The following is a 24,491-nucleotide window of genomic DNA, read 5'->3' as shown; positions in this document are numbered from 1 at the left end:
TTGAAACCGTATCTTAGACCATTGATCAAATAGTTGGTGAACTGGATATCCGGATGAAGAGCCAGTTCGAGTTGTAAAAGAGCGTGGTTAATAGGAGTGAGTGAAGATGATGTGGGCAGTGTTTCCATGGGTATGGCGGATTCATTAGGGGTGGTATCCAGTCAAACCTTCTTCCTCTTGTCACTACAATTGTTTTTTCCGTGGCTTGGCTCCTTGCATGTTAAGCAGACATGCTCAAACAGACAGTTTCTTCTGGCGCAACCCTGGTCATTGAAATTGTTGCAAATTTCTTTTCCGTTGAACCTGACCTTGGGACGTCCCCTGATATCGGCCTTGTCTTGTCGATATCCTTGCGGTCTGTCGGAGACTGGTGTGTTGAACCTCCGTGGTTTGAACTCATGGCAATGGTCGCTATCATGTGTCACACTATGGCAGATATGACAAGACTTGGACTTGTAGAGCACCTAGTGAGAATTCTTTGATCAGGCATATTCCACCTGATGGGTTGGCCTTTCTCAGCATAGGAGGCCACACGAGAGGCAAACAGTTTATGGTAATCGTAGTGGTTGCTCTTCCCTGGGAATTGTTGCGCCAGATTTATTACTGTCCTTTCGTGAGCATCCAACTGGCGCCTGAGTTCATCGTTGTTTTCACAATAGATGTTCTTGAATGTGGTGAAAGCCACAATGAAATCTGGTAACAACAGGGTTCTTGATAAGTTGCCATTTGGGCTATCTTGACTTAATCCCTTTTTCGCCGTAGTCTATGTCTTGTAATAGGAGAGCTAAATTCACATATTTACCGGCTTTGATCTTGTCCTTGATCGCTTCTGGCACTGTGTCAATCGGGGGCAGGCTGTCTGAGGGCACCGCTTGACGCATCTGGTGTGGGGCTCTGTTTACATTCTCTTGGCGCATGGCACACATAAGTTCCTTCAACTCTCTGACCTCGTCTCTCAGGTTTCTATCCGCCATGTTGGATACCAGAACTTCCGTCTGGTTACTGCGCAGGTCAGAGATGGAATGCAGATTGTCGTAAACACTGCCAAGTGTAGTCAGGGTAGTTGGAGGGTTGAATGTTTCTCCTGTCGTGCATTCTCTGGCTAAGTCGTCTGGAGTCTGGATTGCTGATTGTGTCTGCGGACTGTCATTCCTAGTTGGCCTGTTGTTGTCACTGGGGTCGTCTATCAGCCGGTCACTTGCTACGTTTTCCTTATACAGTTGTAGCAAGAATTTCCGAGACCACGCAGCTGGAACTTTCATCCCCAGTTGTTCCAGTCTGTTTCTGAGGTCTGTGGCTGTCAGATACGGTGGTTTGGTGGCGTGAGACTGGCGAGATGTACGAGGGGGTGGTCCGCCATCTTGGTTGTTTACATCGGATGTTGTGGAAGGTAGATTAACGCTTTTGGTCCGCCCGGATTTCCTTGTGTGTGCAACACGTTTCCTCTTTGGATCCGACATTGTAAACACAATGGGAAGTTTCTCTGGTGAAGAATAATGCTGGATGGCGTATTCAGTGGTTGATTCGTGAGAGATTTTGAGAGAATTACGAGGACTACATTTCTAAGATGGCTCAACATCATCATGTGTCGGATAGGCTTGAGCTCCAAATCTTATTCAGGACATTCATTCAGGATTGGCGCAGCTACCACGGCTGCACAAGTGAGAATGGAGGACCATCTCATCAAAACCCTGGGAAGGTGGAGTTCAGACTGCTTCACCAGGTACATTCGAACCCCGGAAGATACCTTGAGACAAGCACAGATCTCCTTGTGTAACGTATAATGTTTAACCAACAGTGCAAACTGCATAGTAACTTACCCCATCTTATGTGACGTTCAGGCTCGTGACTCCAGTGCAGTGTGACTTGTGCTATTTATGATGCAATCTGTGACTCTGTGGTGCGCAACTCACTCATATTGTATCTCGTACAATGTGACACAAACTGTACTCTTGTGTAATAGTGGTGCTGGAGGAACTACAGACTCAGATAGTAGCCACGCCGTGCACGTGACTACTGCCACATACTGTGCCGTGTCCAAATGTGCATTCTGACTTTGACACTTGGTTTTAACTGTGACTTGATGCTATCATGGACATTTGCATGGAGCCAGTGACTGTGGTTACAATGTACTCAGTGTGAAGCCCCCGTCCTGCTTCACTGGCGTTATTTAGGTCAAGGATGCCATACCTTTGTCATTTAGTAGCCAACGGCGTTTAGTTCAAGCATGCTTAGATGTAACATGCATCACTGCCACTAAATGTTGGTAACTTTCACATTTTTTTACGTTTTTTCTCCTTACATCTTACATATATATCCCTACTATTCATTGGGGGCTCTCGGTTGCCAACCTCCTTTGGGCCTTCAGCTCATTCAGTGCTTTTAATCGCCAGTACGGAAGTACAGAATGAGCTGACTAGCCCCCAATTCATACGGCGGCAGGACACAATCTACACGGGCTTCCCGATCTTACACCAGGAACCGTCCATAGGGATGTCCGGGTCCACGACCCCAGGGCAACTAATCCCACCATTAGGTCCTCGCTGTCCTAACCACGGGTCCACGACCTACAGGTTACTCCCCTTGCCTTCTAACCGCGGGTCCACGACCTACAGGTTACCCCCCTTGCCTTCTAACTGCGGGTCCACGACCTACAGGTTACTCCCCTTGCCTTCTAACCGCGGGTCCACGACCTACAGGTTACTCCCCTTGCCTTCTAACCGTGGGTCCACGACCTACAGGTTATCCTTCACCTCTAACATACCCAGGGTTGGAGACCCTCCGGCAACCGAAGTAGCCCCCTCAATTCTCCAAAGATGTTGTAAATAAACATATTTTTACCTACATCATGTTTTGTTGTTTCTGCACAAACGCAGTATTATCGCGCCACTTTCGAATCACTTTCACGATACTTTCACGGCACTATCGCGAACGTATAGCGAAATAGTTTCGCGATACAGGGGAAGTGACTTTTGAAATGTAGTGTAGTTTGGCCCTCACTCTATGAAGGTTCATACTCTAATGAACTCGCACAAAGTGAAAGTCAATTCTTATAAATATGCAGATTTAGACCTTTGCACTTTGACCATGCTCCTTAATTTTTCTGTACTATTTGTACAGCAATCAGACAGTAACTTTTATTACTATGGCGTCTTTCTTTATATTTTACAACATATACAGTTGAGCTACAGTGCTGTGCACTACCGGTAGTTTGTTTTTTGTTAGACTGATATTCATAAGCTGATCATTTTCACATTTGACATATGGAAGATGTTTGTTACGCCGCAATGCATTACACATGTTGCATTAGCATAGCTTGCAAATCAATTTTTACTTAAATTTCAATCTGTCTATGATACAGTAATGCAATGAATTGCGGCAAAATGTTTATATTTTTGTCAAAATATTGGATTCATGCAAGTTATACCTTATGTATTTGGGACATCTACCTTTTCAAAAGACACGAAAGTATTCACAAATGCATGATTAGCAGCCATGTGATGTGTCAATGTTACATTGTTGCCAAGGTCAACATGAAAGGCTATTTCTCTTTTTTTATAATGGTTTCTTCACCCTTGACTTTTCTAGACTTTTGATATATTATATACGACTAAGCATGTTTATACGACAACAAAATTGTCAAGTCAAATTGAAGATTAACTGGACTAATACTGCAAATCAGATCATCATTCCAGAAAAATCTATGTTGCTTGTTAATTATGTATTTCCATTACAGGAAAGTACGTACATGTTTGAGCCAGATGTATTGCCTCCGTACAGACAGATGTTCTACCAGCTATGTGATGTCCATGAAGAGCAGATACAGAAGCTACTACATCAGAATGATGGTCAAGTACGTCAAAATACTTACTCAACTAGTCCCTCTATTTTTCATCATCATTAACAAAAAAGGCATGATACCAGAGGTGGTTTCTCTAAACAATGGCTCCAAGAATACCCAAGGTCTCACTACATCTCTACACCACACTTCCTCCATTGCTCATCAGCTACACAGTAAAGACCAGGGCCTAGATTTTTGAAATGATCTTAGCTAAGATAAATCTTAACAACTTCTGTTCAAAGATAAGATATCTTAAGGTTAAGATAAGATAGATTTTCGAAACTATCGTAAACCTGTCGCAGTTCGTTCAGAGTAACGATACCTATCGATACACTTTATCTATTAGAATTGAAATAATGTGCGAAAACACACTTCACTATTTTCCCTTCAAATGGTCCTCTCGTGAGCGCACAGAACTGTATGATATAAATACATCGCGTACAAAGTCAAGGACGAATGTAAGGGACATTATTCTAAATAACAATGACAAGACCTTTGATCGAACTGCATATGCGTTCATCATCTAACATGCGTGTTAAAGTCTGATGTTAAGTGATGTATGCTGTATATTTTTATGTTTATGTCAAAAGTCAAGTGAATATTAGTGTAAACACCAACATTATACGTGGAACGGTGTTGCCGCGATATCTCAAGAACTAATTGCTGGATTGTCTTCATATTTGGAACTATGGTGTATATACAGACTCCGCAGACACCGGTCGGTTTTGGTGACCTTGACCTCATTTTCAAGGTCACAGCAGGCAAATCTGTTTTTGGAGTTGGAAAACGGTGTTGCTGCGATATCTCAAGAACTAAACACTGGATTGTCTTCATATTTGGAACTATGGTGTATATACAAACTCCGCAGACACCAGTCGGTTGTGGTGATCTTGACCCCATTTTCAAGGTCACAGCAGGCAAATCTGCTTTTGGAGTTGGAAAACGGTGTTGCCGCGATATCTCAAGAACTAATCGCAGGATTGTCTTCATATTTGGAACTATGGTGTATATACAGACACCGCAGACACCAGTCGGTTTTGGTGACCTTGACCTCATTTTCAAGGTCACAGCAGGCAAATCTGCTTTTGGAGTTGGAAAACGGTGTTGCCGCGATATCTCAAGAACTAATCGCTGGATTGTCTTCATATTTGGTACTATGGTGTATATACAGGCGGGGGACATTTCGTCACTTTGTGACAAATACTTGTTTAAACATAAAACGGGAAGATGTAGACTTAAATATTAAAAAGACCAAAATATTTTAAAACCGGTTTATTGAATGCAAAGATTATTGTGTTGAAAATGTGTATTTTATATTGATCAGTAATTTTCATTCAATAAACTTTTTCTCTGTGAACATATATTGGAAAGTGAATTTGGGACAATGTTCAAACTATGCTACATTTTGACAAGAACCAAAACGAGCATGGGAACCCATTTTTTTATTTGATTTACGAAAATCTGTGCTTAACTTTTGCTGTCAAAATTACAGTAAATTGTTATATTTAATGGAATACATCTATATGCCATTAATCACCTGTTTTTAAAGAATGTAGTTGTTCAACAGACAGTTTTTAATCACTTTTTATCAAATATTTGTCTTTCAAGAGGATATAGATCACATAGGTATTGAATTTAAAACGAAACAAATTACAATTACTTTTGCAAGAAAAATATTAGATATTGTATACAAATATTTGATCACATGTATTTCCTTGTTAAGTCAATAAATACTACGCTGTATAGTTAAAATTCAATTATTAAAACCACCCGCCCCACACGATTTTAGATGTAAAATCTTATGCGAAACCTTTATGGTTTTTTTAACATACCGTATTCGACGTAATAAGCGCCCAGCTCTAATAAGCGCCCACGGCGATATTTGCTATTATATTGGCAAGTGAACAATCCCAATTAGCACCCCTTGATTAATGTACACAAGACTTATTTATTCGTGTATAATACGCACTCGTGTGTTTTTGCACTCTTAATTATGGGCAATTAAATTCTGGAAAAACATATCTGTTGTATATAAACAGTCAGGCTGTCAGCATAAACCACGAAATGTATCTTTCAACTCTGTTTTTTCCACCAAAATAATATTCTAATAAGAGCCCCCTATTTCTAATTTTGAGAACGCCCTGGGCGCTTATTACGTGGAATACGGTATGTAGATTGACATAATTTTATAAAATGCGAAAATAAAGACTAAAGCAATGACACAAATGCGATCCAGTAATATAACAGCGGAACTCTGCGCTTCATGAAAACTATAACATTGAGCAAGGTGTCCCGGGCGAATTCAAAGGGAAACCACTCTCAACTAGAGTTTGAACTAAGATTAGCTCCCCCTGAGTTATCAATGAGGTCACGGTCATTACTGTAGCCTGCCGACACCCTCCGTTTTTATCCTTCCCAAATTATCGAAAAGGTATGTTGTTTCACACTTCTTCAGCATGGACTCGGATAGATATATTGTAAGCTATCGACTCCACAGTTATGTGGATCGCTGTCGCGATTAAGAACATTTTTGACGTGAAATCCTTGATGCGGTCTTCGTGTTTTCGAGGTGTCAATTTGAATCACACGGTTTTACAAAATGAAATGTCAATGTTTGGACGTAAAGCAGACTAATTGTTTGTCAAAATATCTATGGAAAAGTATGCCGCCATCTTGGATGAAGATAAAATAAACTTACGCCAGGTATGGGGCTATCTTAGATTTAAGACAATCTTAAGATATCTTGGGGCTACGATAGTTTTGAAAATATGCTACGATAGCCTACGATTTCCTTATGATAAATTTATGATAATTTTAGGGCTACGATCGTTTCAAAAATCTAGGCCCAGCGCTATGGTCTAGAGCGGAAGGTCAGGGGTTCGATTCCCGGATGCGTCAAACCAAAAGAATTTTAACTCTTTCATCACTGGCTGCCCCAGAGTTATGTCCCTTGAAACCCTGCAGTCCCTGACACTGACAAGGCCTGCACACTGGCCTCCCTGGCAGTATTATTGGAAAATCACACTATAATTTTTGATGCACTTTTTCTACCAGAAACTTGCTTTTAATATACATTTATCATATACCATTGTAAAGAGGATTAAGTATACTTTAATATTCTTTGTTGTTATTGTCTCTAACCTTTGTTAATTTTTAATTACAGGTGTTTACAAGTGAAATAAAACTTGAAAACACTGAAAAAATGAAAACAGACAATGAATTTTGGCTCAAATTGTATTAAAAATCACAAAAATAAATCACAGATACAAGGTAAACATAACACAGTGGTCTTGTCATCTTGGACAGCACAGGTAATCCCAGGTGTTACAGGTAAATTCTCTTCATGCACATCTGTAAACAAATAAACAAGTTTACAACTCTTGGTACAGACTTTGTTTTCTATACTGATGTCACATATTACTTATGATACACTTACAGCCTCTTAGGTAAACTCCTTAACACAGGTAAACTTAACGCAGGTAAACTCGTTAACACAGGTAAAAACACAAATATTTGATTTATATTGTTCTTTTTCAGGATTTGAAACAAAAATTAAGTATTTAAGTTTTTAAAAAGTAATTTATCACATTATCTGAACATTGAACCACAGCTACTATAAGAATGACATCACAGGGAAGATATCACAGATTGATCTGAAGAGGGAAAGATTGTAAAAGGACGGAAAGATCGTAAATTCAAGTTCTGCAAATATACAAGTTGTGATAACATATTTACAATACACTGCTATTTACAATTGCATAATAAATTAAATCAGTACTTTATTTAATCAATTAATAAATAAATAATCATTACAGTTACTAAAATTTAAATTATATGTAAAAAACAAGAAAACAAACATGAATATGTAAATAAATTTTATTCAAATTGAGCGAAATATAAGGACATACGACAAACCGTCAAACTACAATTCGGATTGCGATCAGAAAATTAAATTTTAAAAAAAGAAACAGATACGTCATGCCACTCACCTTTGTTGTTGTTGTGATCGCTCGTTCACGTGTTGGCTGCATTCTCATTCGTCGCACTGATAATCTGTTCAAACACAGAATCATTGTAAAACAGTTGGAAAAAATCAATAGCACGGCTCCTCACTCACCGTGTCAATATATATTCTTGAGTCCGGTCGCCTCTTCAAAATCCCTCATGTCTCCACTGTTGTGATCCCTCTGCCACTCCCATTCTTGAAAGTTGGCAGGGGGGACACCTCGTCGAAACCGTCAAAATCTTCACCAAAATATTTGTGAAATTCCCTCTCCCCTTCGCATAAATTATTCAATTCAAACACATTATTATGCCCGATAGAGTCGTTGTTAATCATCTGATCGCTATCCGAATCGTAGTTGGCCGCCATTACGCTTGATTTACGATTCAAGCGAGAAAAATACCTGTCGCGAAAACAGGTGACATACCCGCGATTTTCGCGCCATAAAGACGGGGAAATTCCATTGAATGACGTGTCATTACATGTAGATCTCGTTTCCATATTTAGAACGAGATTACACACGAGAAAGGAAGTAGAAAGAGCAATTTTGTAAACACGCTCGCGCCGCCCGATTTATCGGGCAGCCGTGTGTGGGGTTTGGACAGTAGCTGCCTGATTTTTCGGGCAGCCGGGTTCTGGGGCACGTTTTTTGCTGCCCGATAAATCGGGCAGTCGGGGCGAAAGGGTTAAAGATGGTACTTGTTTTTACCCTGTCTGGTGCTTGGCATTAAGGGACTAAAACAAGGACTGGTGGCGATGAGTCGGTATACTGTGTCTGATTGGGGTATTCAACTGCAGCATGGTAATTCCTTGGGCTAGCACTATAACATTGGCATTAGTTTCAACTGGTCAAAGCAGTACCTCTATTACGTTATTTTCAGATTTCCAAAAAGTCATCCCCATCACTGTCAACAATCCATAACCAGTTGTGCAAATAATTGTATCTTGCTACGGGCAGTAGAAACTAACATTTGGTGACGTCATGGAATCTTCAAATTACTGCTGGTCACCAGACAGCATGTTGTACCAATAAAGTGGTCTCCGCCTTATGTACTGCTTTCTTGCCTGCTTGATTGTAGTTACCACAGCACCTGCACTGCAGCGCTTCCAGCATTTATCAGCTGTCTGCGCCTGTGGTTGGCTTGGTTCCCTCATCCTCATAGTGGATAGTGGTATTGCCCGGCTTGTCTTCCACAGGATCGTCCACGCCAATAATGATCAAATTACCTGATAGCCTTTTCACCTTAATAGAAATTGAGATCAGACGGTCCCTTAAACCTTTGTTGGTGCTGGACTCATCAAATCGGGCCATGGATTATTCCTTACCAAGAACAATGCCAATAGGATTGATAATTTCCAGACGGTTGAGGATTTTCAACAGAGGCAGATTGACCACATGTGCAATCACCTAAAGGCGGCTCTCGCTGAAATTACTGACACCGGCCATGTGGGTCACCTGGACTTGTCAAATTAGGAATTGGAATGTAAGTGTCGGCTCCCTCATAGTCAGCTACAATGCTATCTAATGGCCAGATTGCTGAAACTTACTCATCAGCCTAAGCCCTCATCCCTCAAGGACCAGGTCACAGATCAACCTGATGAGCCAAATGATGAGACAAAGGCAGAGCCCAAGGCTCCTATGAATCCCTAACCTGGGGCAAACCCCAGGTTTGGAGCGGGGACCAGAGGGGAGACCCAGCGCACAACCATGACTGGGAGGTCCTACCTCCAGTAGTCCCAATCGTCAAAACCCCAGTTGATGGGAGACTGGGCCTTTTCTGGCAGAATTTGACCTGTATTCGCAGACCCATTTGCTCTCAATATCAGAAGGTATGGGTACCACCTCAGCTTGGCAGTGGACCCGCCATGATGGGGCATGGTCCTGTGCACAGTACACAGGTCACAAATCAGGTGAAGTTAAAGCTATATAAATAGCCCACAACGTGGCGGTGTTTCAGTTTCAAACAATGACTGGCAACGTAATCACAAACGAGTGTCGAGAACCGTACGAAAACAAGACTGTCAAACTTTGTATGAACTTGAATGACAAATCTTGGATACCAGAAATGGCTCCATATCTAGATATAAGTCAATAAATTTTGTGTAGTTTTATCACAAAATATCGAATTGGTCATGTTTGAACATCTGCCCCAATCACAGTGGGCAGAGCTTATTTAAGCTATAAATAGCAAAGCACGTGGTCATGTGTACATATGACACATTCAATGCATTTGAGGTCAAATTTATTGTTGTGTATATATTTACGGCAGAACAGCAGCACAACAACAGTTTCTGTAAATTAACAGTAACGATATGTACCATATTTTCTTGAGCATAGTGCGCATCCAAGTATAATGCGCACCCCCCCTCTAGCAGATTCAGTAATTGGGAGAAAAAAATATCGAATATTATGCGCAGAAAAAAATTACACCGTACCCCTTCAGAGAATTCCGGTAAACGAACGGGTGATGAGAAACTTTGTCAGTACAAACTATAACAAATATGACTTTTAACGAGTCAAAGTATGGCATTTATGATATATGTATCCATTCTCTTTCAACTAAAGTTCGTTTCAAACTTCAGTATGGATTTGTTGCTCGTGCTCACGTTAATGTCTTTCCGTGAGGGGAAAAAACCCATCAAAACTCATTATGGCGTGTATGATGCGCACCCCCTTCTACACAACTGTGTTTTTTTTTTTAAAATAGCGCACTCATATACTCAAATATGGTAAATACAAAATTGAGGTTCCTTACACAAGTATTAGTGACAAGATTCTTTCAGTTCAATCCGAAAATGAACTTTGACTTTGACTGAAAATGGTAGTAATCCTCGTTTCCGGAGCAGATCATGAAAAGCGCACAATATTTCTTCAGCAAACTTGGGACATAAATAGGTCTATTGGAGAACTGGTGCCTTTTGATAGTTTGGGATATTTAAAAAAAATATTTTTCGAGTTTCCATGGCAACGACTTTGACTTAGACTGAAAATGGCGGTAGTCCTAATTTTCCGGAGCAGATCTTGAAAACCGTACCATATTTCTTCACCAAACTTGGCACATAGATAGGTCTAGTGGTGAACTGGTAACTTTTGATAGTTTGGAATTTTAAAAAAATGATTTTTCGAGTTTCCATGGCAACGACTTTGATTTAGACTGAAAATGGAGGTAGTCCTCGTTTCCTGGGCGGATCTTGAAAACTGTACCATTTTTCTTCACCATATTTGGCACATTGATAAGTCTAGTGGTGAACTGGTGCCTTTTGATAGTTTGGGATTTTTATAAAAAATATTTTTGGAGTTTCCATGGTAACGACTTTTTATTTAGACTGAAAGTGGCGGTAGTCCTAGTTTTGGGAGCAGATCTTGAAAACCGTACCATATTTCTTCACCAAACTTGGCACATAATGTCATCTCACAGTATTGAATACATTTCCTTTCTTGTCGGTAAGTTCTGCATTGCTGGAGTGTATGTTCCTCCAAAAGTGTTATGGACACAGTTGTTGCATTCACTGACTAACTTCATGCAGAAACACAACTCATTACAAATACAACAGTGTAACTGATCTTAAACCTACACAACTGTATAAACACTGTATATTCTTGTCAACCATACTCTGTACTTCACTTACTTGATAACGGTGTTAGAACCTACACCGAAACCATCGCTCCTAATTGTAATAAAGAAGTTGTTCGTCCATATGTCTTATCCTTACTCATTACAAATTCAGTTACATATTCTATCATTAACTGCAGATGGCAAAACAACACCAGTAATAACTTATTTTAGTGCTGCAATTAGGCCATTTACAAAAAGGCTCAGTGAACATAGTTCACAGGAGCTAATGCGTTGCACTCAACCGGACATGTCATATTGGCGGGGGATATGAGTATTTCATGCTTGTTACCTTTAAAACTTGTTGTCAAACGGCCCATGTGGGTGGGTGGGTGTTTACATGTTGTCACGGGTTGCTGAAGATGGGTCAGGATGAGATAGTAATGTGGCTGTTAACCCTCTAGCACCTCATGGGCAGCTTGGGTTGTATACTCCCCAGGGAGCTGAGAATGAAAATTGAGTGCACACCGATCCATTGAAGGGGCTAATAATAGTGTACAGCTCTGAGCATCCACATGGTGAATGGAATCTGGCACCTTATAAGTGTATTTTAAACAGCACTCTCCCATATTCCTCGTACCCAAGAGGGACTCATCAAGCCATGGATGATCCACAACCTAACCGTTTTCAACAAGCGTTACCTGGGGCGTCCTCTGATTTCAGTCTCATAACCTTGAGACTGCTCAGGGGTAACATCAATGCTTACAGCTCCCTGATCAGCCTTGACTTGCAGGATGCATATCTGCATGTGCCTATCCACCCCAGCGACTGTTAGTTCTTCAGGTTCCAGTTCAATCGTATCCACTATCAATGGGCGTTCCTACCATTTGGTTTTTCAGAAGCCCCCATGGCTTTTTACCTGCCTCACCAAGCCAGTAGCCGCCTTTCTGCACCTGAGGAACATTCGGTTAGAATCGTAGACAAGTGCATACTGAATCATCCAGATGCGGCAATCCTATCCTGTCACTGGGACTTCACCAGGCACCTGTTACATCAACTAGTTTGGATAGTGTAAGAGCCTCATTCCAGCCTACCGACTCCAGTTCATTACGTTTCATTTCTGTCAAAAGTCGATTGATTATAGGGCAGTTTGACAAGGACTTAATGCCGGCTACCCAAGAATCTTAATCATGTGCAAGGCAAGAAACTTCACTTCTTTCCTGTGTGTGCTGGCAACTACATCTGTATCTCTTTATCTTGTACATTAATGGTATTTTGTCGGAATGTAGTTATTCTGTATCGTCACTTAACATTTACTAGACGCTGGTAGTGTCTTATTTACAATTGAGTAGTTTTGGGATCTGGTCACGTAAGTAGTTAAGGTGAGATATTGTGGGACTGACATGACATCGCCTTTGCCGTAGTTGCCAGTTGCTTGCAGTGAGTGTGTAAAATAGAGGAATGCTGGGGATCCACCAACTCCTGCTGGAAGTGCTGAGATTTACTGTGCTTGGTGGAAACCAGATGCTCTCAGTGTGCCTCCCTCTCCGCTGGCAGACACTTGGAAAAAGGCCTGGAAAAGCAGACAGCCAAGAAAATCGTAGAGGCTGGTCTATTTCTGCCGTGACTGCAGATATGTGGTCCCATGAGAAATCACCATAACAGCTCCAGAGGTTCAGGTAGTCTGTTCCTCATTGATTTTCAGCAATTAATGAAGAAGATGACATGTAGGCTTTGATGGAGAGACGTCTGACATTTGTTTCAGAAAGAAATGTTGTCTATCAGGCAGCACAAGCAGACCCAAAAGTATCACCCAGCCAAAAGGGGGACAGATGGATATGTGGTCTGGTGTCTCTTTCCTTACTGACACTGAAGTTCACTCCTGACGGACGAAATGTGATCATGATACACTGTTGGCTGTGGTTTTCAGAGAGGATATTTTTTAAGTCAATGACACTGTGATGTCCCCTCGACCAGCTCGGTATCAATATGGTAGGTGAATAAGTAGGATTCCTGAACCCAAGCTCATCAGGATCATGAATGCAGCACGTGGTCTCCACACTTATATCAACAGGTTTGTGGCTGGAGAACGCCACGTCATAAGACCTGTTAAAAAATCTTATGAATGTAACTAGAAGGATCTCTTGCCAGTCGGGGAGCTACATAAGGTCGTTGAGGTTTCAAGGTTTCAGCATTCCACCTTCAACTTGGCATTACCATAGTTTCTTGAGTTTAGTGCGCACCTCCATCTAAGGGATTCAGTATTTGGGGGAAAAAGATTTTTCAAAATTATTCGCTGAGAAAAACAAGATCGTATCCCTTCAGCAAACTCAGGTATATGAACAAGTGATAACAAACTTGGTCAGTTAAAAATTTAAATTGGAGATTAAACATCACTAGACATAATGATTTACCATTTGAATTGTATTTACTCTTCTGATAAGGGGACCCTGATATGCATTGTTGTACATGCATCTACAGAGAATAAGATTACCGTATGTATCTTCTTGTAAACTATGCAGGAAAGAGCAATCAGCTGTACATGTTTCCTCTCAATCTACCAGTGATTTGCTTAAAAGTTGCCCAATAATATAACTTCAAAGACTTTTGATGCTATGATCAGCAGAATGATATCTGATAATATTAATTTATCAGAAATAATATATGCCAATATCGTGTTATATTATTTTCGTGTTATTTTACTTAACAATTTTGACCAGTCACCGTCGAGGCTCTCGTGTTTGTGATCGAGAAAACATAATGTTGACACATTAGAGTTAAATTACAACAAATTATACTTTTAATGAGTCAAAGTATTGCATTTATGATACATGTTTCTATTCTCTGTGGGATAAAGTTCATTTCAAGACGTCAATAGTGGTAGTTACATTTTTAATAAAATTAATAAAAAATATTATTAACACAAGTCCAGATATACATTGAACACATTTTTGTAACAAGATAACATAATTAAAGGATTTGTTGACGTGATGTTTCAGGAGTTACGTTCTCACGGTAATGTCTTGCCCCCTCTTGACAGCTAGGTTTTTTTAAAAAAGAATATGCACTACTCTCAAGAAAATACAGGTCAGCATATCAGGTCAAGAGACCTGGAGATTCTGCCAGGGATCATGTCTGTTGGGAATCTGCCATGAGAAAGTTTACCCCATCAGGCCTGCATGCCCTCAACACAATCAGGATGGGAAACTGGTTGATAGTTTGGATCTTAAGGATGCTTACCTCCATGTGTCTATTCATCGTAAAAGAAATTCAACAGCTTGGTATCTTAACACAATTCAATATTTCGATGCACAAGACTACAGGTTTTATCGCCTTGGTTGACTCAATAAATTGCAGGATGGACGCACGCCACATACAACAGAAACTCCACATCTTGTCGGACAGCTCAACTCAATGGGGAGGATATATAGTGGCTACAAAGTGGTCCCTTCACCTGGAGGTATTTCGTTGGATATGTTGGCTTGGGACACACAGCATATGGACTTCATCACCATCAAAAACAAAATTTCAATTTATGTAAGTCTGGTGCTGGATCTCCAAGCTCTTTAGACAAGATTCTTCTGATTGCCAGAGCTCTGAGACCACCTCCTTGATTCCAAATCGGACATTATGTACAGCAGCCTACCCTCCCTCCACCTTCACTCTTTGAAGCTATAGCTTAGATAATGCAATCTTCCGAAACCTCAAATTGATTTCAGCAGAAGTTGATCAATCATGGAGACCATCCTAGTCTGCCATCTACAACAGCCATCTAAAGAGGCTCCGACTTTCTGTTGAGAAGCAAAAAAAAACGTACCAGAGATTTGGGAAACAACTTTTCATTGTTTGTTGACCAGCTTTGGATGAAGATATTACCAAAGCAACAGTTCCAGAATGGATCAAAACTACCCACGTGAGGAATTAGCAGCCCCCGTGTTCAGTACTTTTACTGCTGATTAGGACAGCCTCACTTTATGGCAAACAGTCTGGGTAGAACAGGGGATATACAGCCTCAATCCATTGTTAGCAGCCCAGTATACCTTTAGCGAATCAAGGTAAACGAACAGGTGATAACAAACTTGGTCAATACAAATTTCAAATATGAGGTAAAACATCACTAGACATGATGATTTACCATTTAAATTGCAATTCCTGCTATGCAATGTTATCCCATCGGTTTGAAATACGGGGGGGCTATGGCGATCACCGTTTCCATCCGTCCATCAGCCCTCCGTTTTCCGTTTCCAGAGCAGGACTCCAGAACCATAAAATATTTCTTGTTAAACCTACCATTTAGTTCAGTCTAGTGGGAAACTGGTGCCTTTGGATGATTTTGGATAAATTTTATTTTGTTTGTTTATTTGTTTCCATGATGACAAGTTAGACTGAAAAAGAGGGTAGTGCTCGTTTTCAGAGCATAACTCAAAAACTGTTAAATATTTCTTGTTGGAAACTATCTATATCGATCAGTCTAGTTGTGTACTGGTGCCTTTGGATGATTTGGAATATCTATTCTTTTAATTTGTTTTGTTTTCATAATTTCCATGATGAAAAAAAGTTGTTTTCCGTTAATGAAGCAGAACTCCTAAACCGTTACACAGAGAGTGTTCTAGAGGCAGAACCTTCTGTTCCCTCGGGTATAATCTGGCAATGATGTATTGGAGGTAGATAATTATCCCCCGCCACGAAGTGGAAGGGGGATATAGGAATGGGTGCCGTCCGGCCATCCTTCCGTCCGTCCGTCCGTCACATTTCGTTTCCGGAGCAGATCTTGAAAACCGTACCATTTTTCTTCACCATATTTTGCACATTGATAGGTCTAGTGGTGAACTGGTGCCTTTGGATAGTTTTGGATTTTTTTTAAAAGTTATTTTTCAAGTTTCCATGGCAACGACGTTGATTTAAACTGAAAATGGAAGTAGTCCTAGTTTCCGGAGCTGATCTTGAAAAACGTACTATATTTCTTTACATAAAGGCCCAGTGAGCAGGAGCTAATGCATTGCACACCCCCGACATGTCATATTGGCGGGGGATGTGAGTATTTCATGCTTGTTCATTATTAATTCTAACAATATTATTACCGCTATTACAGCACAATTACTCCTTCCCACCTTCCCAGTTATCTGTCTTAGTGATTGATGTTTGGAAAGAAGTTTGGATTTTCCCGCCTTTCCACATGTATAGGTAGACCAGAGTGCTATTGGGGATACAACTAATATGTATAGTTGACAGTAAAGAGGACTTCTGTTGAAAATCTGAAAGTTTAGTTTAGTTAGTGTGATTTCAGCAAAATTACAGGATTATGGCAATGATGTTATAGAGGTAGTATTCTTGGGAATATTAACAATTATAACTATTATTTTGATATCTTGATCTTTCTCTTCAATATTAATAGTGTCTTCCAATCAACCTGTCCATACCAATCACTTATATTGTTTTACTATCATGCTATGTTATCCTATATATTCCAGTATGGCTTCATACTTCAGCCTTATCTGTTGTGAAAACATCAATCTAGCATTATTCAAGTTTGTATAATTGTTCACATGTATATTACCTTTCTACTTCCCTTGGCTTTACATCACTTGCTTGATAACATTTTTAGTATCTACACTGAAGCTTCATATTCATTGTAATATAGATAGAGGTTATCACGCGAGTGTGTTTGGGGATGGTAAATATGCTGCATTAGGAATAAACATTGTATTTAGCGAGCCTTGGCGAGCTAAATACATAGTGTTTATTCCTAATACAGGATATTTACCATCCCCAAACACACAAGCGTGATAACCTCTTTATCATCTAATGTCATTCTTTAATTCTTTGCTTCAGAATCGCTTTCCCTCTCTCACAAACAATACCGAAACATTGCGAGTTTTCCTGGAATGCGCGCATTAATATTTATTACGTCACAGAGTAAGTGATGTGTCAGTCGGACAGTGACAGTAGCCAATATAGTTCCAACTGAAATCTCTTTCTTATACAGTGGCAAGCAACATATACGCGAAACAACATTTGTTTTTAATTGCCTTTCGTGGCAATCCATCGGTCGGTCTGCTAGAGTAACTGCCCTTTGTCAAAGGGAAGCTACTCTAATCCTAGTCTATGAGACGTCACGGTCGGACATTGTTGACAGTCGGTCTGTCCTGTAATAACGTTAAGAAGTCTAGTCAGATGTACACACAACGACAAAACGAAACAAGGTAATAACAATCAAAACATATTTCGGAAAAATCCAACTATTTTAATTTGTTGAGAAAGGTTCAAGCCGCAGAGGTCTACAAGCACAGATATGGCTACTGATCCCGGTTGGCTAGGCCTCGTGCCCTCGCAAAATTGTGTCGAAATTTATATCTCCAAAGTTGCCAAAACTTATAAAATGCCTTAACTACGTTACAGTTAGACACTGATTTTCAGTATATTAGACTGTTCTTTTGATAATGAAAGCAATTATCTCTGTAGTTGATCCAGATTCCCTATGGTTAATTCTGACTCGATCGCCGATTGACGAGGGCGACGCCATGTTTGTTTATAAACAGTGAAAGTAGTCCCTACTTGACCTTTGATATTTGCATCTCTATCCGCATATGACCCCAACGGATATCGTTTTTATCCGTTGGCTTTATCCTGCCGAGAAACCTACCCATTATATGATAATAGTTGTATATCCAAAGAAGTATATAGCAACATCAATTATATGCCTACGACATCTCAGTATTTCTGCTTCAAACATAGCACCTCAATTATTAGATTAGTGAACTCCATGTTACATGTATATGTATCTTACATCTGAAACAACATTTACATGAAATTGATGTTTTTTGCTGTAGGAGAGCGTATGTACTGAGCGGGAAGGCTGGCTTGAACCAGATGTCCATGACAAGAGTCGTGAAATTCTCTTCAAACATGTAGACAATATTCTTGGAAGGCAGCTCTTTCCTATCATGGACCCAGGTAAGTTGAAATATCGGACATAACTTTCACAATTGTTTGCCAATGCATTGCATAACATTGATCAGTTACTACATTATCATAAAACAGTATATATTACAGCCAGTGTTCCCGATGGCTTTTGAAACTGCCAGCCTCAGTGGACTGTCAACTATAAAAATGACCAGTCCCACAGACAGGACTGTACAGTGCTGTATCATGCAGTGTTCCCGTTTACCCGGAATTACCAGTTTTTACCGGTAAAATTGAGCTTGGACTGGTACTTCTTTTGACTGCCAGTCCCTGTGGACTGGCAAATAAGGTATCTTGTTTATCTTTGTTGTTGAACATTGTTGATAGTCAAAAAGGTATATTTTACGAACAAAGTCAGAATTATCAGCTTGTCTGTTAGTACACACCAGTTCTCTTCAAATATCAATACTATTGATCACACTGCAGTATACAAAAGAGTATATCAATGCTCACCAGCTGCTGATAAGGAGAAAGATGTACAGAGAAATCAGAGGCTTCAATACAGCTCACTGTGGTTACTTGTTACAGTAGGCATAGTTTGCTTGTTGACTGTTATCAGTCAAACATTGAGACTATATGGAAGCAAGACACCAAAGGAGCAGACTACAGGATAGGTTGTGCAGTCTATGTAACAACTTACTCTACATACACTTAGATGCGGTGTACCTGGGCAGAGTACATATTATTGGCAAGTAGTATGTGATGTGGTATGGCAATATCACACATTTGACGACATCAGCCTGGAAACACACCATTCCACAGCATTAGTGTTGGTGGTTGAAACTGAGTTAGACTTTGAAGCAGAGGTCATATACATGAGGTGTTTGCTTGAACTGATACACAACAGTGAACAAAGGATACCAAGGGAAGGAGGATCTGTAGCCTTTCCAAAGGAACAGAGTTGTATCTTAACTGACAGCAAACACAGAGCTGATAAGCATGAGGACATACTGAACTATGGGGATAATGAAGCAAGTCATTTTCGAAACAACAGACAGGTAGAATTCAGATTTTGAGGTTTCAAACGAGAATTGATTATTTAGCATAGGTGGTACTTATGGATATGACAATGATACTGATGGAGCCAAAGATGTTACTGAAGTAGAGTTTGAGATCGGGGAAGTGACTGTTCACATTATTCATCCAATAGACAAATGTGATATATTGCAGACACAAAGTGTATATCCAGACCATGGCCAGGTATAGTACAGAGTACGTCAGCGTGAAGGCAGAAAAACTCTTGTCTAATTTGTCATTGTTTCCAAGACCTCTTGAAAGTAAACTTTCATTTGGTCATAACAAATCTCATTGTCATGAAACATTAGTCATTTAGTTCTTCTCTTACAATTTTGTAGTAAATGTCCAACTTTCTTGTCAGAATGACATGACTTCTCATGATATAATAACAGTTAAAACACACTCACCTCGATACTTTCCATCCCAAAGTGCCTTGAGTTGTAGTGCAAGTGTACCAACTAACCAACACTTAGCAATCAATAAGTACTGCCCCATGTGCCACTGTCTCAATGTGAGCTTGTAGAAGAAAAACATGGATCCATGGTTGTAGATGAACTGCCTCCTTGTAGCAATCACATAAGTTCTTTAAGTCTTGATTTCTTCCTGTGGTGGGTCTTCATGAAAACAAATGTCTTAAACATTGGTACATCAGTCTTAACAGCTTTCTACTATTGTAGACTCTCCTCCTGTCAGTAACTAGGTCTCTTTTCATTGTATGTTTTCTTGCTCCTGGTCTTCATGAGTTGAGCATGGGATTCTTGAATATTACACATAAGTGGTCATCAGATGTGTTTCTGTAGTCTGACTAATCTATACACAATACATACCTCGGGGATGCATAGAAGAGTCTGATAGTACTTATCATTTTCTGATATTCAGAGAGAACCTGTCTGGTCAGCAGTGAGTCCCAGAATTTCCACTCCACTCTCCACAACTAACAAAATACTTTGACGTCACATGAAGTGAATCATAAACCTGATATCCGTAGGAGCTAATTTCCATTTCCTTAAGTGATTCTATTCGTACTTTCAAACTCTTCTTGTCTAAAATAACTCATTTAACCACCTAATTTCATGCTTGTCCTTATACTTCATCTTTCCACTTCCTCTTTGGCACTAAGATGACAAAACCTAATCTGGCTAATTTCCTTCTACACATGAAAAAATATTTCTATCCCCAATGCATCGATATCTTTTGGTCTCACAGGTCTACAGCTCTCCCTAGTACAATCACCCTACTTGCCTCCATTTCATATTTTAACCTTGAACTTGTAGAATTTCAGAAACAACATATAAAGTTTACAAAATAGCCTTTTTCCAAAATATCCTGGTTTACCGAAATACCCTGGTTATAAGATACCTCTCAGCTTTACGTTTGAAATCTCACCCTAAAGCTCTCGGTTTCAAATTAAAATAAGAGGAATCTACTCTACATTTGGACTACATCCAATTTCAAAACACAAATGGTTTATCTCCTACTTGTTCCTTGTATACCCGACATGGGTACTATGTGTGAAGCCCATTTCTGGTGTCCCCTGCCATGATATTGCTGGAATATTGCTAAAAGCGGCGTAAAACCAAACTCACACTCACTCACTCACTCACTCACTCACTCACTCACTCACTCACTCACTCACTCCTTGTATACATCGCATAGGCCTTGATACGTGGTCGCTTTCAGCCAGCATCAGCTCCGGGCATGCAGCGAAAACAAGGCAAGGTTAGCAGCATCAGATATTTGAGCATGATTTCAACTCTACTCAATAAGATGAATAAATGTGCCGTAGGTATCCATTGGAACCTTTCGATAAAGTGTCCATGAAACAATTGCGACAGTAAGTTCTGTTGTAGTGTGTACTGGCAAGTTGGCTTTGTTACTTTGTTGACATTTTTCAGCAGATGCACATTGTAACCTCTCAGTGGAAGGTCAGAATCCATGCTCCTTGTCTTCTGCATATGGAGTTCATTTGTGCTGTGACAGTATACTAGTTCAATGGGCAAAATTAACAAGATATTACAATCAATTTAAAAACTGCTAAATAGGTATTTTCTCACTTATTGTAAACTGTTACTACATTGTAAACATGCATCCCTTCAATTTGCCAACAATATAGAACTGACTCATCTGTGGTTTGTTCAACAAATTTTAAAACAAATGATAAAACCTTGACCTTTCTGTTTAGTTGCTTTTCGAATATTAAAGGAAATTTTGAATATAATTAATAAGATACATGTATATCACTAACATAAGTCCATATATACAGTGAACACTTTTGTAACCAGATAATGTTATGATAGGATTAAATTGTGTACTTCAGTACGGATTTGTTGACATGTTTTTCTGGTGTTCACTGTAATGTCTTTTTCTGTTTAGTTGCTTTTCGAATATTAAAGGAAATTTTGAATATAATTAATAAGATACATGTATATCACTAACATAAGTCCATATATACAGTGAACACTTTTGTAACCAGATAATGTTATGATAGGATTAAATTGTGTACTTCAGTACGGATTTGTTGACATGTTTTTCTGGTGTTCACTGTAATGTCTTTTCGTTAGCGAAAAAAAACTAAAAACGTAATGTAGGTGTCTATTATGCACACACCTCTCTACACAGCTGTATTTTTGTTTTTTAAAGTGTGCAGTATGCTCAAGAAAATACAATAAATAGTACAGAAACTGTTTGTTTTCATTTATACCTCTTCAAATTTTATCTGTGGTGATATAAAATATTGCACTCTCTTCAGTTTGATCACTGGTCAATTTATTTTAAAGTGTAATGAAATTTGGCATATTTCTAGTTAGTAGTGAGGCATAAGAGAGTGAGACATGCTCTGTTTTTTGACAATACATATTATTGTAACCTTGTTTTCTTCATGCTCTTAAATTCTCTTCAAATGCAATTTTGGCTCTGAAATATTCTTCTCCCTGGCATACTGGTGAAGTTGAACTTAGGAATATATACTTTTCCTTATGATGCTGTCATATTTGTTTAGATCAGTAGGATTTTCTTGTGTTTTTGAAGTCCTCATTATTGAGCAAATATTTCAATGATAATGATGTCATCCATCTGTTGTTACATAACTGTCTTTGTTTAGCTGTTGTCTACTTGTTCAGATGAGCTACAGCATCATGACTCAAATGATGTTTTCCCATAGACTGAATAAACAATTTAACTTTTTAATGTTTGACCTTAGGCACACGGCGAGGACGACGCATTGTCAACAAGATAAGAGGGCTGCTGGATGCCCCTGAAGATTCTGAAGATGATTCGGAGGTGTATCCAGTAGTGGTGGACACTGGAGCAGTGGAAGAGGAAGTGAATGAAATGGAAACAGAGATGTTGGACTGCATTTGAATGATAATCATATTGTGTTCAAAACTGTTTTCAAATTGAATTATTCTTGACAAGGTGAATGTGGTACATGTGTGTACCACTACCCCTTTTGTACTTTCAATGAGAAGCAAAGCTATACTTTCAATAGGGACACCATATTTGGGGTATATGTTGTATTGCCCTTGGGAATGTTCTTGAAATACTTTCAACTTATATAGAAGATCATTTGTTCTCTCCAGGACGAAAAAATGTCATCAAGTATACTGGAATGTTCATTTACAAGGTCATGGGTGTGGAAATGTCAAAGTTGTGATCTTGTCCCGGAACAATTAAAACAGTAAAAAAAATTATTCCGAGACAAAGTGTACATGTTCAAATTAGTGACCTAACATGGTGTTTTGTATCACAAAATCAGTTTTTTACTGCCCATGTTTTTCTTTTTGATGTTGATGGCAGGGTTTTACATATCCTTTAATAAATGGGATCATGATGCCAACAGTATATTAGAAAATTATTTTGTCAAATAATCTTCTCAAAGTTTGTTCAGGTTAACCGCTTCGAAAGGTAATACGTAAAATAGCCAAAGATAATATTGCATGAAGACATGTTTCATGAATAAAAGTCAGTTGTCATGTGCCACACAATGCCAGCAAACAACATTTGACCATACCTGTGAAGATCTGGGTTTACATTGGTCTCCAGCACTCATGCTTGTCGCACAAGGTGGCTATGTTTGTCAAAAGAGGCGAGTAACTCAATCAAGTGGTCAGGCTCTCAGACTTGGTTGATGCATGTCATCATGCTCCCAATATGTGTCTGGATGGTTGCCAATGGAAGATTGTTGAACTCTTCAGTTAGTGCTCTGCCAAGTTCTTGTAGAGTTGCTGGTAGGACAATATGTTGTGAGAGGTTGATCGGCAGCTGGTTCGACATATGTTCAATAGGGTTAAGGTCTGGTGATCAGGCTGGCCTCTACGTGCGGACAAGGGTCTCCTGCTCAAAGTAGGCATCAGACCCTGGCATGATGAGGTCGTGCAATTTAGTCCATGAAGACAAAAAAAAGTCTAATTGACCAGCCTTACAGAGATAATTACGCACTGTCTGAATAGAAACATAAATGTCACTGGCATCCACTGGTAATTTTCTGAGAGTGGTGGCAGTCACGAAGTGATAACATTTTGCTGGAATTAATCTTCCTCCTAGCGAAAGAACACTGGCGATCACCTGCAGGTTTCTGAGCAGCTAATCTAAATGTCTGGTATTGATTCCATGCCCTGCTGATCACATTTTGGCTGACACCAAATAACATTGTGTACGATTTTTGAATCTTTAAGGCCACATTTTTTATATTTTCTGTTTCATGGACTTTTTCCAGCTTTCCCATGTCAATTATTTATATATTTATTTATTTATTTCAACACACACAGCATGGTCGCAATAAACGTGGACCCGACCTTAAACCCCATTTCACCTTCACCTTCCAGAAATTATGAATTCATTTATTTCTGCTTTCTACGTTTTTCAAAGCTATATTCATTAGAAAGGTTTTCAAATTGATATGGTTGTTTATGGCAAACTGAAGCTGATGTTTTTGCTAAACATGCGATCTCATGTTTCCACATCACTGTTAGATATCCCTGTTTCGATCACATGATGCTGGGCTATGTACAGATGCAGTAGTATAGGTAATAGGGGTTCTGCTGCAACCACACTGGAGCCAGATTTATAATAATAATAATATTAATCACTACAGATTGTTATAGCGCAGGTATCC

At 39.5% G+C, this 24,491-nt stretch overlaps 1 protein-coding gene across 1 annotated transcript in view; it reads left to right on the top strand.

Moving 5' to 3' along the window:
• The window catches only part of LOC139472992 (general transcription factor 3C polypeptide 5-like), a 125,297-nt gene extending 102,084 nt beyond the window's left edge, over positions 1–23,213 (top strand). Inside the window, exons 7-9 of the mRNA XM_071255490.1 lie at positions 3,737–3,853; positions 18,229–18,352; positions 22,578–23,213. Coding sequence (XP_071111591.1) covers positions 3,737–3,853; positions 18,229–18,352; positions 22,578–22,738 — 402 coding nt within the window. The 3' untranslated portion in view covers positions 22,739–23,213. The remainder of the gene's footprint in view (positions 1–3,736; positions 3,854–18,228; positions 18,353–22,577) is intronic.
• Positions 23,214–24,491: the final 1,278 nt, after the last annotated feature.

Source organism: Haliotis cracherodii, unplaced genomic scaffold (genome assembly GCF_022045235.1).
Source record: "Haliotis cracherodii isolate W230 unplaced genomic scaffold, xgHalCrac1.p SCAF_26, whole genome shotgun sequence".
Lineage (NCBI taxonomy): Eukaryota > Metazoa > Mollusca > Gastropoda > Lepetellida > Haliotidae > Haliotis > Haliotis cracherodii.
The sequence above is the reverse complement of the archived record's forward strand: the minus strand, read 5'-3'. Positions and strand labels throughout refer to the sequence as shown.